General features: G+C 42.6%; 1 protein-coding gene across 1 annotated transcript; it reads right to left on the bottom strand.

Moving 5' to 3' along the window:
- Positions 1–3,933: 3,933 nt before the first annotated feature.
- LOC306919232 (uncharacterized protein) lies at positions 3,934–16,673 on the bottom strand (the record flags this gene model as incomplete). Its single annotated transcript, XM_079532052.1, has 4 exons — positions 16,554–16,673; positions 10,759–11,721; positions 5,599–5,700; positions 3,934–3,995 (listed from the first exon to the last, which is right to left on the bottom strand). Exons 1-4 carry the CDS (start codon positions 16,582–16,584, stop codon positions 3,934–3,936), a joined length of 1,158 nt encoding a protein of 385 aa, XP_079388178.1. The 5' UTR covers positions 16,585–16,673.
- Between the last annotated feature and the right edge of the window lie 2,634 nt (positions 16,674–19,307).

Genomic DNA, 19,307 nt, shown 5'->3' with positions numbered 1-19,307 from the left:
TGCTGCAGTATTAAAATAAAAGCATGCCATTGAGGAAGAGGAAGAAATGCTGCAAAGGGAAATGTTACAAAAAAGAGAAATGCTAAGAAAGAAGAAGGAAAGACTGGAACTGGAGGCACAACTGGCAGCTGCTAATGCCAAAAGAGCAGTGCTACAATCCCCCATTCACCAAACCCCTTCACAGGCACCATCTGATGGAATGGACTCATACTTAGGAAATAGGAAAGGGGCAAAGCCAAAAGAACCTTCAGTCACATTCAATCCCCATGCCAGAGAATATGAACCAGCTACACAACAACCACTCATACAACAGCAGCAAGCACTCAGTTCACAACCCCCACAGCAGCAAGCACTCATTCAAACACAACCACCACTATCTGTACCTTTGAATGCAGCACAGTACAAGAGCCACACTACTCACCTGAACACTCCAATGACACAGACTGTCTTTTCTCCTCAACCCAATGAAACCTCAACTGTATGCAACTTGCTGCAAAAACAAAATTACATTACGGCAATGCTAATGGAACAGCAAACCTCTCACTTACTGCCACCCAGAGAGATTCCATGTTTTGACGGGGATCCTCTACGATACAGAACCTTTGGCAGGGCCTTTGTACACTGCGTGGAGAGAAACACAAGCAACAAAGGTGATTGTCTGTACTACTTGGAAAGGTACACCAAGGGTCAGCCCAACGAGCTTGTACGCAGCTGTCAACACATGGAGCCAGACAGAGGCTATGACATGGCAAAATACCTCCTTGAGCAACACTTCGGAGATGAGTACAAGATCACGGCAGCATACATGGAGGGGAACTGCCCATAGATCCGAAGTCCCGTTAGTCCGAACATGCACTGCTCCCGTGCTTGCGGTTATGTTTAGGTTAGGATTAGAGATAGGGATAGTAATTTCGGAACAAGGAACCTTCTGACTAACGACACGGCACCACATGGAGAAGGTACTCAACTGGCCGCTGTTGAAATCTGAAGATCTGAAATCCCTTCAAGCGTATTCACTCTTCCTTCGCAAGTGTTGTAATGCCATGGAGACGGTACAGTATATGAGGGAACTTGACATGCCGGCCAACATGAAAACGGTGATTTCAAAGCTTCCTTACAAGCTAAGAGAGATTTGGAGAGTCTCTGCGTGTGGGATAATGGAAAGACACTATCGCAGATATTGTGACTTTCATTGAGCGCCAGGTTAAAATTGTGTCTGACCCAGTCTTTGGGGACATTCAGAATCCCACACAGATGGAGAAGAAGTCACACAGGGACAAGGTTACCTTTATAAAGCAAAAAGGAATCTGTTTTGGCTGCCTTCATGTTGGACATTTAAGCACATTTTGTGTTGACCGTTTGATTTGCAAGGTGTGCAACAAAAAACATCCCAGTCTTCTTCATATTGAATTTGATCAAAAGGAGAGAGCAAGCAACACATACACAAAACAAAACAGCCAAAGAAACAATCAGTGAGCAATGCACAGGTCTCTTTGCAAACTTGTGGACAAACGGGGGCCGGTGACAGCAATGGCGTTCTGTCAATCTTACCTGTGCAGGTGAAGTCCAGCAAGGGACACAAAATAATTGAAACGTATGCATTCCTTGACCCCGGCAGTACCGACACCTTTTGTTCAGAGGCCCTGATGAAAAGGTTGAATCTAAATGGACGGAAAGCCAAAATCGGCTTACTTACCATGGGCCCAAAGGCAATTGTCTCCAGCTATATGCTGACTGGCCTGGAAATCTCAAGCCTCACTGGAGAACAGTTCTATGACCTGCCCAAGGTTTACACTCAAATGCCTGTAACCACCAGTAACATCATTAAAGAAGAGGAGCTGGCTAAGTGGCCATATTTGAATGGGGTTGTTCTTCCACGCATTCAAGCCAATGTTGAGCTATTGATAGGTACCAATGCCTCTAAACTGCTTGAACCGTGGGAAGTTGTGAACAGTCGTGGCAATGGGCCATATGCCATTCAGACCCTATTGGGGTGGGTCATTAATGGTCCCCTTTCCGGCTACAGTGAGCAGAGCGAGAGTGTTACTGTTAACAGGACCTCCATAACACATCTGGAGGAGTTGTTGCACAATCAGTACAACCATGATTTTAATGAGAAGTCATCAGAAGACAAAGAAGAAATGTCAAGGGATGATATGAAGTTCATGGAAATTATGGCTGATTCCTGCAAGCTTCAAGATGGACATTACACCTTGGATCTCCCCTTTAAGAAGAAAGAAATCTCTCTACCCAACAATCAGTGTGTTGCTAGGCAACGCATACTTGGATTGAAGAGGAGGTTTGGGAGAGATGAAAAGTTCCACAGAGAGTACACCAACTTTCTGGATGATGTAATCAGGAAAGTATATGCTGAACTTGTACCTGAACATGAAGTGGAACGTTCAGATGGAAAAGTGTGGTACATTCCACACCATGGAGTGTATCATCCCAAGAAAAGAACTCTGCGTGTGGTATTTGACTGTGGAGCAGAGTACAGAGGAAAATCTCTCAACAAGGAGCTTCTACAAGGCCCATACCTCACCAGCACTCTGTTAGGAGTCCTCACACGATTCCGGCAAGAGCCTGTAATGTGTTCCAATGACTCTCAATGACCACACACGTGTACAAGTAGTAGTAGTAGTTTACTGTACGCTTTAGGCAGGTAACAAGTAGTAACAACAACAGCAGTAGCATGTACGTAGATATATATATATCACGACAGGTCCTGTACGATCTGCTTTACGGCAGTGTCGTAGCGTTCCCTTAAAGGTGCAGCAGCATACATATATTCCATATGACATCACCCCTTTTCAACTTGTTTTCTCTTGTAAACAAAACAAAATTATAAATGCAGTTAGGACTTCTCACTTTTCAACTGAACAAACAAAAACAGCATAGCATCAACAATGAACAAAATATCACGTTTCACATTTCTCTTTTCTTTTCTCTTTTCTTTCCTTTTTTTTCACAATCAGCAAAACATTGCATGAACAGAACAATAACCTGTAGCTTGATGTTCCATCAAGTCAATGTGGCACAGAAGGATAGAGATTTTCTTCGGTTCTTGTGGTGGCCTGGCGGCGACGTATCCCAAGAACTAGTAGCATCTGTTCGGGGCAGTGTCTTCTCCTAGCTGTGCTTGCTATGCACTCAGAAAGACAGCAGAAGACAACCACAACAGTTTCCCTGCTGATGTAATTGACACAGTCAAAAGAAACTTCTACATGGACGACTGTCTTAAGAGCTTGCCATCAGAGGAGGAGGCGGTTCAAATGGTCAAGGCTTTGACAGATGTGTGTCAAAAAGGAGGCTTCCATTTGACAAAATGGATTAGCAACGATCGTGGAGTGCTGCTATCCATTCCAGAGGAAGAATGATCCAAGAATCTGAATTAATTCGATTTAGACCGAGACCAGCTGCCAGTCAAGAGAGCCCTTGGACTTCAGTGGTGTGTCGAGACAGACACTTTCAAGTTCAAGGTAGCACTCAAAGAACAGCCTCATACTCGACGTGGGATATTATCCATGGTCCGCTCTATCTACGACCCGTTGGGTTTTCTTGCCCCACTCACTCTTCCAGCCAAGCTCATACTGCAAGATATGTGTAGGAGGAACTATGGATGGGACGATGAGATTCACCCAATTCTCCAACAGCAGTGGACAAAGTGGTTGGGAGAACTGGAAAGAGTGAGGGCATTTGAAGTTGAAAGGTGCCTCAAACCGGCAGATTTTGGAGAGTCCACCCGTGGGCAGTTACATCACTTTGCTGATGCCAGTGAAAGTGGATATGGCAATGTGACCTATCTGAAGATATGGAACAACAGCAACAGGTCTTTCATGCTTGGCAAAGCCAGAGTGGCCCCACTAAAACATGTCACCATTCCACGATTAGAACTCACTGCAGCTGTTCTTTCCGTTCGTATCGACACTATGCTCAGAGCAGAAATGCAGCGTTGCCTTGAGAAATCTTGTTTCCGGACTGCCAGCACTTCAGTCCTAAAATACATCAGAAATGAAGACAAGAGATTTCACACTTTTGTGGCAAACAGGATTTCTGCCATCCGAAGAACATCAGATGTCACACAGTGGAGGTACATTCATACCACCCAGAATCCTGCAGACCAAGCCTCAAGAGGAGTCAAGGTGGATGAATTGCTGAACAACAGAAGGTGGATTGAAGGCCCTGAGTTTCTATGGAAACCAGAGGATGAGTGGCCAGATGTAGATGGTACCTGGGAGTGTAACATTGCTGCTGATGACCCTGAGGTCAAGAAGGATCTCACCAGCAACGCAGTAATAATCGATACACCAAGTGCCACACACCAACTGATCACCTACTTTTCTGACTGGAAAAGGTTGAAGAGGTCAGTTGCTCTGATCCTGAAATTCAGGAAGACTCTATTAGACATGAGTCAAAAAAGAAACCAGCTGAGACAGGAAAATGTGGAAAAGGCTGAACAGGAAATGAGAAGCTTTAGAGCTGCATTGGGAAGCCAGCATTTAAACACCAGATGACCTTTCCACAGCTGAATCGGCCACCATACGCTTCACTCAGCAGCGAAGGTTCCCAGATGAACTTGCTGTGTTGACATCTGGATCGGGTGAAGTGAAGCAATGCCTGAGGAATCCAAACATCCTGTTATCCTCACAAAAGACCTCCATGTATCTACTCTCATACTGAAGCACATCCATGAACAATTGGGCCATGGCGGAAGGAACCATGTTCTCTCCAGATTGCGGAGAAAATATTGGATCACTAGTGCCAATGCAGCTACAAGAAAGATCCTGTCTGACTGTGTGTTCTGCAGATGCCATAGAGGAAAGTTGGGTGAGCAGAAGATGTCAGACTTGCCCTTAGAGCGCATCGTTGCTGATCTTCCTCCATTTACCAACGTTGGAGTTGACTACTTTGGCCCAATTGAGATCAAGAGGGGGCGTTCGTTTGAAAAACGCTATGGCGTCATTTTCACCTGTATGGTATGTAGAGCAGTCCATTTGGAAGTTGCTTACTCATTGGATACAGATTCCTGTATAAATGCCATACGTAGGTTTGTTTGCAGAAGAGGACCAATCTCTCATTTACGGTCTGACAATGGAACCAATTTTGTTGGTGCCAACAGAGAGTTAAAGGAATCGCTGGCTGCTTTAAATCAAAGCAAAATTCAGTCTGAATTCCTGGAGGAAGGAATTCAGTGGAGCTTGAACCCACCAACAGCATCTCACCATGGAGGTGCATGGGAGCACATCATACGGATGATTCGACAAATACTAACATCAGTTCTACACCAGCAAACCTTGAATGACGAGGGATTTCAAACGGTGCTATGTGAAGTCGAAGCCATTCTTAATGATCGCCCCATAACAAAGTTGTCTGGAGATCCTAATGACTTGGAAGCTCTCACTCCCAACCACATTTTCACCATGAAAAGGATGCCAATTCTTCCACCAGGATTGTTTGAGAAGTCTGACCTCTACCTCAAAAGGAAATGGAGACAGGTTCAGTACATCTCTGACCTTTTCTGGAAGCGCTGGCTCAGGGAGTATTTACCCTTGCTACAAGAGCGACAGAGGTGGAGCAAGGAGAGGAGAAGTTTTGTACCTGGAGACATAGTGCTGATCGCGGACGCGACAGCTCCACGTGGTTCCTGGCTGCTGGGAAGAGTCTTGGAGACATATCCTGACAGGAAAGGATTAGTGCGTTCTGCACGGGTCAAAACCAAAACCAGCACACTGGACAGACCAGTAACCAAGCTTTGCTTGATCCACGAAGCAGACACTTAAACCTCTAAGAGAGGATTGGTTTTGAGTTTTGTGTGAATTATTGGCTCCATTTTGTATTTATTTGAATTTAATTGCTCACGGCCTCCTGCCATTCCCAATTAGGGGCCGGTGTGTTGGAACCAAAATGCTTTTTGTTTATTTTGTTTTATTTATTTAAATGAACTAATGACCAAATGATGTGTCCTTCTTATATGACGTCATGGCAATCAGTCAGTCAGAATGGTGGGTGGTTGTCATGGAAACCCTTATTACCTGTCACTGTGATGGCACTCAGGTGCGACAGGGGAAGACGACACAGTTTGACCGTGCGTGGTCGATGGTTCAGTTTGTTGTTTATTTGAAAGTTTACACAGTTTATTTAAGTTTGAATACTACTGCTGCGAATGTGGATTTGCTCAATAAATGGATTGACATATCCAAAAGAGATTCAACGACTGGATAATGAATTAATCACAGCACGCGTCAAACTACAGTTCAACCCAGTTGCCCTGCTGTTTAGCCTAAAAGTACAGGCTTCACATAGATAGATAGATAGATAGATAGATAGATAGATAGATAGATAAGCTATTTGCACACTTTTGACAATTTGAATCCATGATGCATTGATATTAAAAGGAAAAAGTACTTTGTAATTTCACTAATTTGTCATTAAAGGAATACTTGAGCATACGTACGCTACTTTGTCCACCACCGATAACTGGACACCAATATCAGGGAGTCTAAATTATTATCTATGTATTAGTACTAATTACCTAGTAATTATTACTGGTGGTTCATCAGCTGGTGGTTCATGAGCTATGCCTGATTTTCAATCGAGTGCTACAGTGCCACCTCGTAAAGGCGGGCTGGCTAGTGGTGCTATGTGCACTCCTACACCATGCATGTCTATGAGAGCATATGGGGCCACAGACCAGGCAGTTTGATGGTTAACAGATGTTTATTCGGTTATTTGGTTCACAGAGGGTTATGGCATAACATGGATGATGACGAATGATGGTTCAAGATGGAAGTGATGATTTTTAGCTGAACAAGAAGGGAAATAGTAACAATCAGTAGAGCAAACAGTCTTAGATATAAACAAATGAAACTGGGTACAAACTGGGGCATAAACAAACAATACTCAAAAGGGACAACAACAGAAAGAAAGGAGCAAACTTACATAATGCATCAGCTTGTAGCACAACTGTCAAGGTTCTCACAGTACCTCTGATAGAGGACAAAAGTTTGTGAGGTTACCACCACCTGGGCCTATATAGGCCAGCAACAGGTGTGCCTAACTAGCAATCGGTATAGCCCCACCCACCACTAGAGGAGGAATGAGGTGATCAGCTCCAGTTCCACCCCACTCTCAGCCGGAGAGTGGTGGGGTTTTCTACAAACATATTGCCACATTTCGTGAAAAACAACTGCATGGTTTGGCCTGGAGAGCTGACATAAGAAAATATGTATAATTCAAAATAGTGGGTGATGCTAATGCTAATGCTGCATTCACATGGAATCAGGCAAGCGGTAGACGGCAAACGGCAAAACCTGCTGGACGGCACGGTAAAAAGATTAAACTTTTTAACATTGATGCCGTCTGCTGCTGCCGGTCTGCCGTGCCGTCCTGTTCCGTTTACCGTCCTGCTCCCATCCACTAAAATGACTTACGGTTTGCCTGATCTACTGCTTGCCTGATTCCATGTGAATGCAGCATTAGCCAGGGTCAGAGGTCAAAAGTCAGAACACGAAGGTTGTTCGACATGAGGAGATGCACATGTCTATCCAAGTTTTATTATTGACGATCAAACGGAGCTATACCTGTTCAAATTTTGCATTTGAGTGCTAATGATTGAGTGCTATAGCGCCACCCTTTGACCAATGGCCGTGGGCTTTGCATTCTCACCGTTTAGCATACCTCTCTACCATATTGCCAAGTTTCACGAAAACCGACTGCACGGTTAAGCTAGAAATGCAATTTTGTTTTAAGGGGCCAGGCACTTCGGGCACGGCCCCTTAAAAACAGACAACTACAATAAGGGACCATAGGCCATTTTGCTTGGCCCCTTAATAACTGAACTGGAGACACCCCCAAAAAATCATGTTTGACCTAGGGACACCCCCCAAAAGAATATATATTTTAAATGGGGCACCCGCCCCCACCCTGCCAAGCAGTAGGATTTGAGTCATTGCAACTTGTTTGACACTGTTCCATATTGTGAAAATGTATTTCTAATCCTTTCTTAGATAGGTGACGATTTGGCCAATTTTGAATATTGTATATTTTCTGTAACATTTTAATTTTTTTGAATTACATTTGACGCAGTGATGGTCTCATAATATAGTTTTTTCTTGTTTTTAGTTTTTCTTTTGGATGTTACAAAAATACCAGATACTCTGTATAGACTGTGTTAGCAGAGCTGCCATTACAGCGATAAGGAAGAGTCTAGATAGCCTGGAGCTAGTCGGACTAAACAAACATAACGGAGGAAAAGAATGAGGACTCAGCACTTATAATATTATTAATACCTTGAGTATAGGTAGTACAGGTTAAAGAAAAAAACAAATGAGAAAAACTGTAGCAGTTGTAGGCAGTTTGCAGAATATGAAAGAACCTTCATTCCAACAGCAAAATAGTTATTTATTTAGTCACAAGCTCTTGTTAGTACTTTTAACATTGGTTCAATATTTATAAAACACATTTAACCACTTTCACTTTCCAAATCCTGAAAAAAAAGAAAACAGAAAGAAACAAAATACTGAAGAAACAAATCTAATGTGCAGGAAAATGTGTTAACATAGCATCACACTTGGTTTATGAATCTACACGCTGACAATGAACATGCTAGTATGTGTGGGATACACCCACAACACATGTGACAAATCTCTGCCAATGCCAAACCTTCTGTTGCCATTGAATTGTTTTGAGTTTCCAAACGTATAAAGGTATAACGTCTGAAACATCCAACGGTATAATTAAACAGTGTTACCATAGAGAAATAATCTACCAAAGACAAAAACTTTCTCTGCCATGTTTATATAGGTTTTACATACAAAAAGATAACAATAAACTAAATTGTGGTGGTCTTTAAATTTGGATGGTGACAAATAATAACAATAAACAAAAAATAATTGGGCCAAACAAATTAGAAGAAAAAAGGGGGAGGGTAACACTTTGAGTTTTTCTTATTTCTAATTATTTGTCCGGACCAACATTTGTTGTCATTGTCATGATTTGTCACAATCTGAGTTGGCTTTATCCGAGGCTTAAAAGGTCTTTAAATAAATACATTTTGATATGTCTATGGGGAAATGAATGGGAACTTATCTTCTGGTGCCCTCTTCGTTCTGAAAGGGGCGGGACTGTGACGCTCTATTGTCAGATTATGTGATTCCACTGCTTTAGTATCTATCGGTCATTGTCATCCTGGAATAGAATGAATGATGTTATATCATGTGTCAACTCAAATGGGTTCATGGGGAAAATGTGCATTTATTACTATTACAACTAACCACTTCTTCCCTGTATGATTCCTCCTCATTATCCTCAGATGTGCATTTTGACCCAAGCATTTGGCACTAACTGCAACTAAAGGGTTTCCTCCCTGTATGAGTCCTCATGTGTCTATGGGCTTTCCCCTTTCATGAGTCCTTGTGTGTGGTTTTAGAGTAGCACTCCTAGCAAAGGCTTTACCACACACGTTACAAGTAAAGGGCTTTTCCCCTGTATGAGTCCTCATGTGTGTTTTTAGATGACCACTCAAAGCAAAGCCTTTGCCACACACGTTACAAGTAAAGGGCTTTTCACCTGTATGAGTCCTCATGTGGTTTTTTAGATCACCACTATGAATGAAGCCTTTAATACACACATTACAAGTAAAGGGCTTTTCCCCTGTATGAGTCCTCATGTGTGTTTTTAGATGACTCAAAGCAAAGCCTTTACCACACACGTTACAAGTAAAGGGCTTTTCCCCTAGTAAGATAAATCTATGAAAATCTGGGAACTAAATCGTTACCAAGACATTTCTTCACCAATGTGTTTCTAAAGGTGTCTAATAACATGTACTAAAAGTTTGAAATTCAACTCCCGTGGGAAAATTGAGTTATTAGCATAATATGTGACCATACCCATAACATCCTATATAAGGCAAAAAAGTCCAAATTTCATCATTCTTTAAGTAGCATGTGACATATGAAACTAGGGTGATTCCATGATTCTGAATACATTCCAATCATTAGTTTTGCACAAAAAACACTCCTTGGGCTAAATTCGGCCATATCCACTTGACCAAATGTGCTGACCTCATCACGTTTGTGTGGCCGTTTTCCTCCCAAGGAGTGTTTTTTGTGCAAAACTAATGCTTGGAATGGATTCAGAATCATGCAAACACCCTAGTTTCATATGTCACATGCTACTTAAAGAATGATGAAATTTGGACTTTTTTGCCTTATATAGGATGTTATGGGTATGGTCACATATTATGCTAATAACTCAATTTTCCCACGGGAGTTGAATTTCAAACTTTTAGTACATGTTATTAGACACCTTTAGAAACCCATTGATGAAGACATTTCTTGGTAACGATTTAGTTCCCAGATTGGTCAAATACCTGATAAAATGCCCTTACTACCCTGTATGAGTCATAATGTGTGTTTTTAGATTAACACCCTGAGCAAAGCCTTTACCACACGTTACAAGTAAAGGGCTTTTCCCCTGTATGAGTCCTCGTGTGTTTTTTTAGAGCAACACTTTGAGCAAAGCCTTTACCACACACGTTACAAGTAAAGGGCTTTTCCCCTGTATGAGTCCTCATGTGTGATTTTAGATCACCACTCTGAATAAAGCCTTTACCACACACATTACAAGTAAAGGGCTTTTCCCCTGTATGAGTCATCATGTGTGTTTTTAGATTAACACCCTGAGCAAAGCCTTTACCACACACGTTACAGGTAAAGGGCTTTTCCCCTGTATGAGTCCTCATGTGTGTTTTTAGATTACCGATGTTAAGACAGCCTTTACCACACACGTTACAAGTACAGGGCTTTTCCCCTGTATGAGTCATCATGTGTGTTTTTAGATTAACACCCTGAGCAAAGCCTTTACCACACACGTTACAAGTAAAGGGCTTTTCCCCTGTATGAATCCTCATGTGTGTTTTTAGATTACCGATGTTAAGACAGCCTTTACCACACACGTTACAAGTAAAGGGCTTTTCCCCTGTATGAGTCCTCATGTGTGTTTTTAGATTATAACTTTGTGTACAGCCTTTACCACACACGTTACAAGTAAAGGGCTTTTCCCCTGTATGGGTCCTCATGTGTGATTTTAGCTCACCACTCTGAATAAAGCCTTTACCACAAACTGTACAAGTGAAGGGCTTTTCCCCTGTATGAATCATTGTGTGCCTCGTCAGTGTTGTCTTCAGATTAAAACATTTGCCACACTCTGTACAACTAAAGCGTTTCATCACTGTGTGACTCTTCATGGAGTGAGTTTGTTTTGATGATTTTAGGTCCTTGGACAGCTTGCTGCTCAAAGACAGTCTTTGTCCTTCCACATGTGTCTTGTGTGATTTCAGTGTGTTTAAAGTTGACTGACCTTCACTGGTCTCCCAATCATCACTGTCTTCAGTGTCAGATTCAGAACAGTGTGAAGAGAGGAGCTGGTCGTCACTAGTTGGTTGTGATGTTCCACAGTCCTCTACATCAGCTTGTGTTTTCATGTGTTGAGTTGAGGTGCCGGCTACAGGCTGTGTCTCTCTGTTTTCATCATCATGATCATCTTCACTTTTCACTGCTAGTAATGTCAACGTTGACCCGTCAGCCTCCATTGGTCTTTGAAGTAGCTCCTCTTGTTCCTCTTTAATCTGTGGTGGTTGTGGTTCCTCCTGGACCAGACTGGAGCTCCTCTCCGGTTGTTCAGTGAAAACCTCCTCTTTACACACAGGGAGGTGCGAGACGGCTAGAAAAAAAGACACAAAGAGAGAAAAACCTTTAATGTTTGAACTTTGCATTTTTGGAGGAACATCATCTTCTCCATTTCTAATCAAAGAGTTTCCAGGGCTTGACATTACATTTTTGAGCCACTTGTCATTTGGACAAGAACATTTACTTACTTGCCCAAGTAAAGATGTTAGAAGACATATTTTGTTTGTATTGATTATAATGTTGCATTTGAATAGTATAGTATAGTATAGTATAGTATAGTATAGTATAGTATAGTAAGTAAGTACATTTTATTTATAAAGCACCTTTTGAAGCAAAGCTACAAGGTGCTGAACAATTGACACAGTAAAAACAAATAGAAACACAGTTGTGACAATATAAATGAGCAAAACAAAAACAAACAGGCAGAACAAAGACATAGGGCTATACAATTAATCAGGTCAAAGGTACATGGGAGAAATATTTGCGGAATAAATTAGTCTTTAGGAGTCTCTTAAAACAGTCAACTGATTCAGCATTTTTCAATGCCAGGGGCAAGGCATTCCATAGGGTAGGAGCTACCACAGCGAAAGCCCGGTCACCCTTCGTTTTCAACTTGGACGCGGGTATTTCTAGCAGACCTTTGTTGGAGGATCTGAGGGGTCTGACATTGGTTTTAGGAGGTAGTAGGTCAATGATATACAGCGGGGCCAGCCCATGTAGAGCTTTAAAAGTAATTAAAATTATTTTAAAATCAATTCTGGCTTTAATAGGGAGCTAGTGTAGTGTGGCTAATACTGGAGTTATATATGCCCTGCGGTTTGTGTTTGTGAGGATTCTGGCTGCAGAGTTTTGTATTAGTTGAAGTCGGGATAGTGATGAGCGGCTAAGAGTGGTGTAGAGTGCATTGCAATAGTCCAGTCGGGAGGATATGAAAGCGTGCATGATTTTGTCCAGGTCTTGAGGTGAGAGAATAGATTTGATTTTAGCGATGTTGCGCAGATGAAAGAAGCAGGATTGGGTCATTTTCTTAACGTGGAACTCGAGGTTCATATGGTTGTCAAAATACACACCCAGGTTCTTTGCTACAGATTTAACGTTTGATGCGAGTGGACCGAGGGACAGCTGAATTGCGTTTGAAGAGGTCCCTGGGCCTATGATGAGTATTTCCGTTTTATCAGGGTTGAGTTGTAGAAAATTGTGAGCCATCCAGTTGTTAATGGCAGATAAGCAGTCGTGCATGACGGTGAGTTTATTGAGGTTGTTTTGTTTGAAGGAGAGATATAGCCGAGTGTCATCCGCGTAGCAATGGTAGGAAATGCCTTCAAAGCTATTGATAAGGTTGCCGAGGGGGAGCATATATAAAGAAAACAGAATAGGACCGAGTATGGAGCCCTGGGGGACCCCGCAGGTCAGGGGAGCTGAGCACATAGCTGTCAACAGTGACAGCCACACTTCTCCCCGACAGGTACTAAGAAAACCAATCTAATGCCACCCCAGTTAACCCAACCCATAGTTGGAGCCGGTCCAGAAGAATGGAATGATCGATAGTATCGAACGCTGCGCTTAAGTCCAGTAGCAGTAGCACTGAACACTCTCCATCGTCGGCCCTCATGAAGATGTCACTGGAGACTTTTAGTAGAGCAGTTTCAGTGCTGTGCTTTTGTCGGAATCCGGATTGAAATTTATCGAAAATGCTGTTATTGTTTAGAAACTGTAAGAGTTGATTGCAGACTACTTTTTCCAATAGTTTTGAAATGAAGGCGAGTTTTGAAATGGGTCTATAATTACAGAGAACTAGTGGGTCAAGGTTTGGTTTTTTAAGGAGTGGTTGAATAATGTCATGTTTGAATAGATCAGGGACACAGTCAGATGATAGAGAGCTATTGATAATTGCCAAAATGTGGGGGCCTAAACAGTTGAAAACATTTTTTAGAAGTGTAGGGGGTATGGTGTCGACAGGGCTGGAGGAGGGGTGCATGTGAGACACGATTGGTGATAAATCATCTAGGGAGATAATGGTGAACTGGGATAGTGAGGGAACAGAAGGAGGGTGGTCAACGATGGTGATGCTAGACGGTGTAATATTGGACCTAATGTTGTCAACTTTATGCAGAAAAAATGATAGGAATTGTTCACAATCATCGTCAGAGAAAACAGGAACAGGGGGAGGAGCTGGGTTGACGAGAGTATTGATGACTGAAAAAGGGGCTTTAGGCTTGTTTTTGTTGAGATTGATTAAGTTAGAAAAATATGCAGTTCTAGCATCCTCAATTTTCTGATTATAAGCAGATAGCAGTTCCTTCATGTGGATGAAGTGAACAGTTTCCTTTGATTTTTTCCGCTCTATTTTTCTGCATTCCCTTTTAAGGGTGCGGATGTCGTTGTTCATCCAAGGGGCAGTGTTTACGGCACCACTACATTTCTTTTTTGTTTTGAGGGGGGCAATTAAGTCGAGGGTAGATAAACAGATGTTATTAAAGTGGGAAACTAGATTATTGGTGTCAATTGGAGTTATTATATATTTTGTAAGGTCTGAGAAAACTGAGGAGAACTTTTCAGCAGATGAGTTACTGAGATGGCGGGAGCGGATTGAGCGTTTGATAGGTTGAGTCTCGGGAATAAAATCTATGTTAAAGAGGATGAATTTGTGGTCAGAGAGGAAGAACTCACCCAGACAGAGGGATTTGAGGTTTAGGCCGAGCGTAAAACAAGATCCAGTGTATGGCCTTGGTCATGCGTCGGTCCAGACACGTGCTGCGTCAGGTTTAGCGATTCTGTGATATTGATGAACTCGACAGCTGAGTTATCAGAAAGGTTGTCAATATGAAAGTTGAAATCCCCAGCTAGCACCAGGTTATCAACTTTCATGATGACAGAAGATAGAAATTCAGAAAATTCTGTTAGAAACTCACTTTTTGAGCCTGCAGGTGGGCGGTAGCACAGCAAAACAAAAAGAGGGGTTTCAGAGCCAATCCTGAGTAGGAGTGCTTCAAAAGTCGTAAACGTGTCAATATCAACAGAACGACAGGGAAACTGTTTGGAGACTATAGCGGCTAGACCACCTCCACGGCTGGAGGAGGGTCTAGGAGAGTTTACAATTTTACAGGCAGAGGGACAGATAAGAGCTTATTCACTGTGACGTTATCATTGTCTTTTAGCCAGTTCTCAGTTAAAAATAAGAAATCAAGGTGATGAGAATTAAAAAGTCCCTTATGACAAAAGGCTTATTGCAAACCGACCTGGCGTTAATTAAGGCCATTTTTACTGCAACAGACTTAATGGGGGGAACTATAGGAAAGCATGGAATGTAACAGAGGTTTGATGGTGTAACTATGCGGGGAGTGAAAATGCAGTTGAGAGGAGAGTGTCTGGTCGTAATAAAAACAGGGATGGGCAGGGGGCAGGGGGGTGATGTTAAGGGAAGGGATATGGAGTCAGCATGACCCAGAGGGAGATGCTCATGATCATGGAAGTGTGCGATTTCTATAGCGGAATCATGCTGGGGTGCATATCATTTGCAGCTAAAAGCAATGAAATTAATAAAATGACAAATTAATAAATTGGTGCCTTTTGGGCTAAGGTGTAGGCCATCTTGTTTGTACAGGTTATTACGGGTCCAGAAACTGTCAAAGTTATTAACGAAGCCTACTCCCCTTGTGTGACAGAAATCTTTCTGCCATTCGTGCAGGCTCAGAAGTCTACTAAAATGTTCAGGACTCTTTGAGGGAGCTGGGATGGGGCCTGAAAATACACAAGATTTGCCCAGGTTCTGGACAATGGAAGCAAGAGTTTCAAGATCTTTTCTGAGCTTAGCAGAGAGTCGGTTCAAAACGTTGTTAGTGCCAACATGGAAAAATAAAGTATGAGCAGTAGGATGGAGATTAATAATGCCGGGGACCAGATCAATGAGATTAGAGACTTTCCCACCGGGAAGACAATAGGTGATTCCCCCGGGAATTATAGCAGCCCTAATCAAAGAATCACCAAAAATAATGATTTCTATTGGTCTGTCCTTGCATCCTCGCTTATCAATAGCAAGTTTGGACCAGAGGGGATTGTTCTTAATATCAGTGGATGCTGTTGCATTAGAAGGAGTGGAGACAGTTGTAACTGGGGTTTCAGATGGAATATCTTTGTTAGTGGTGACTTCCATAGAGTTAGTGACGTCACGATGCGCCACCGCTGTGACCAACGGATCGTTGGGGGATCCCCCATTGATGTTGTCGGCAGCAGCAACAAGCACGTGAGAATTGTCTGGGATTTCCTTGCCGATGGTGACGTCACGATTGGTCGCAGCTGTGCCCAGCGGCGATCCATTGGGCAGTGGGGGTGGGGGAGAGAGCGGAGGGGAGGTGGACTGCTCGGACAGTTGAGCAGGTGGAGGTGAGGGGGTTCGCCGTCGAGAGCGTTTACTATGGCTGTTTACGGGGGTCGAGGGGCAGGAGCGCTTGTTGGACTTGGATCTATACCGTTGCTGATCGTCGGCTGGTAGGAGAGAGACCATCGACTCCTCGCTAAACGCACGCCCCCACTGCAGACCTAACAACATCACTGTTGTACATTCCGTTTCCTAAACAGGCTTCTCTACCCATTCAGCTATGGCTGTCCCTCTCTAAGGAAGGACAATATAAATCACTAGAACCAGGGATGGGTGTTTTCTGTGTATCTACGATGGTTAAAATGGAGTTTGAAGTTACAATGGGCTTTGCTCAAAAAATTTATAAAAAATATCTAAATACTGAATGGAGCAAATTAAAAACTGTCCAAAGTGTTCACAAAAAGCCCGAGTAGACGATAACATTACCCACAATTATTTTGAAAGTGAAATATCCCTTTATGTAAGTAAGTAAACAAAACAGCACATACCTATACGGTACAACTTTACTACAGGTTGCATCTTTGCATCAAACAGTCCACGTCTCTGGTCCACCTCTGGCTGTTCCTCTGACACCGTTGAATGTATTTTGGAGGCTATCTCTCTAGACACTGTAGACCTCTCCCTGTGGTGCTCTGTGGAAATCACCAGTAAAAACAACTTGTACTTATCATTCAATAAAGGTTTACTGAACAACCAGGAATAGTCTGGTGACCACCGGAGAGACGGGTGACAGCCGGAATGTAGATGGCACCCAGGATCAGTATGGGTTGGCGCCCCAGCCTGTGTCTTCCGTGAGAAGGAAGCCCAACAACCCCACGGTGAGTCCTTTAGAAGGGACATTCAAGCTGCATACGGACGTTTCTACTCTGCCACAATGTTATGCTTCCCACACAAGGGCAGATGCAAAAGATATAGATGCTCACAGACAGTGTATTTGTGTAGGCTAGTCGTTAAGCAGAAGGAGGACTTTTGTTAGCAGCTCAACCAAACCAAAACAAACATCCAACATAGATAAAAGTAATTACTCACCTGCTGCTGCAGGTTCCATAAGTAATCCCAGTGTTGTTCAAGATGCATGGTTTTCATATTGTAAATAATTATGGTCGCGTGGTTTAGTGACTACCACTATGACTATGAGAGGAGCACGTAACTTTGGGAAAGTGTCATAGTAGCTTGTTTACAACTGACCCGTAGCACTTCTCCTGGCCCGTAGCACTTGCCCTAGCCTAGCCCCTTAGATAGCACTTTATGTAGACTTAGATAGTATTTTAAACAATATTTATAGCTTGTTACGTAGACAGCACTAGAATTGCATTTTATGTAGTCATAGCACTTTATAGTACACATGTATAATATATAATATAGTATAGTATGTATAGTTTACATAGATACTCCACTGTTACGTTCTTAGTTTACGCATGATTCATGATAACTACTTTTTATATATGTGATGTATGCCATGCTTTTGTTATTGCTTAATGTAAGTCTCTCTGGATTAAGAGCGTCTGCTAAATGCCTAAATTGTAAATTGTAATTGTAAATTGAAACGGACTTCCTGTGCACTGACTTCCTCTTCAAAATAAGAGCCACGTGTAATGATTAGTCAACACTAGTTTTACTTCTAAGTCTACTTACAGGACATTAACATCACATTTGAGTTCCTTTTGAATGTCAGATTTCTCTACATAACTGTCTCAGCTGTTGTCTCGCCTTGCATGCCTTTGATCTACCGCGCAGAAAACATTTTGACGACATATGCACACTGGCGCACCGGTTGTGTGCCCCCCTGATTATTAATAGTCTGGGTTCACATAGTCTGATTGACCTTTTAGTCTTGTTAGACTAATACTAATACAAATAAACAAAAAAATTACCTGAGAGAGTATTGCACCACATCTTCCTACGTAGTAATGTCAAAGTTGACTCACCAGTCTCCTCTTCCTGTTCATCTTTAATCTGTGGAGGTTGTGGTTCCTCCTGGACCAGACTGGATCTCCTCTCCTGTTGTTCCTCTTTAATCTGTGGAGGGTGTGGTTCCTCCAGGACCAGACTGGATCTCCTCTCCTGTTGTTCTTCTTTAATCTGTGGAGGGTGTGGTTCCTCCAGGACCAGACTGGATCTCCTCTCCTGATGTTGTGGAGGTTGTGGTTCCTCCAGGACCAGACTGGATCTCCTCTCCTCATATTCAGATGAAACCTCTTTACACACAGACAGAAGGAGGAGAGAAAAGGTAGCATCAGCAGAGCAAGTCAAAGTGCTTTTCTCAACTCAAATATGACATTTATTCTCCTATTCATTTTGTCAGATAGCCATCGTTTAAAAAATAAGTTTTATCATCATTAATGTAACCTACACTTGTCTTTTAGAATGAAATACGCCCTTATGAAATGCACTCTTTCGGTTTGATATAATTAATTTCTTACAGCTGCAGAGAATGGATTTAAAAGGCACTGCGCGCGCTGTGCCTGTGTCTCTGGAGCCCTGCGAGTGACTGTCATAAATGGAAGTCCAGCTGTCATTCCGGACCCCTCGCCATGAGAAAATGTCGTCCGTGTGCACCCCCATGAAAAGATATGAGAGATGTTTGAAAAGATGAGAGATATTTGAATAAATAAGCGTTTTCTGCCAGAACTTTTACATGGATGTGAAACTAGAGGACAATATCTTCTAAAATCTAAAATTATTTATTGGGTGAGTACAAACGGAGCGCAGAGCACATTAATGCAACCCATGTCTCCTTGCTCACTGGGAGCGGAGGCATCCGATCTTTGGCTGTTTATACAGGAATATATGTAATTTATGTATGTTCACAGACATTCTAGGGCTAGTATAACTACTGGTAAATGTAGTTCAGTTCGGCTAGCGTAATGCTACTTGTAGCTAAGTTGGTGTTGTTCAGAGTCTACTAACCTGCAGTGTGTAGATCGATGTCCATATCAAAATCAATGTCCAGCCGTTTGTTTTGTGTCTCCAGCAGAGTTTCTAGTGTCTCCATCTCTCTCTGGAAGAGGTTGACCATGAACTCTCCCACCGCGCTGAGGCGCTCCAACACAAACACTCTGACGCTAAGCTCCACACTACAAACATCAGCAGCGCCACGCTGCTGTTTGTCCACAACAAACAATATCTCCTCTCCCACCGACGCTAGCTGTTCATTTATCTTCAGCCGTACAGACTCCATTTGACGCTTTTCACCTCCTTTGGGAGACATTTCCACCAAGCTTTCTGTTCCTACTGTAATA

This window comes from Electrona antarctica, assembly GCF_951216825.1.
Source record: "Electrona antarctica genome assembly, contig: scaffold_25, whole genome shotgun sequence".
NCBI classification, from domain to species: Eukaryota; Metazoa; Chordata; class Actinopteri; order Myctophiformes; family Myctophidae; genus Electrona; species Electrona antarctica.
The sequence above is the reverse complement of the archived record's forward strand: the minus strand, read 5'-3'. Positions and strand labels throughout refer to the sequence as shown.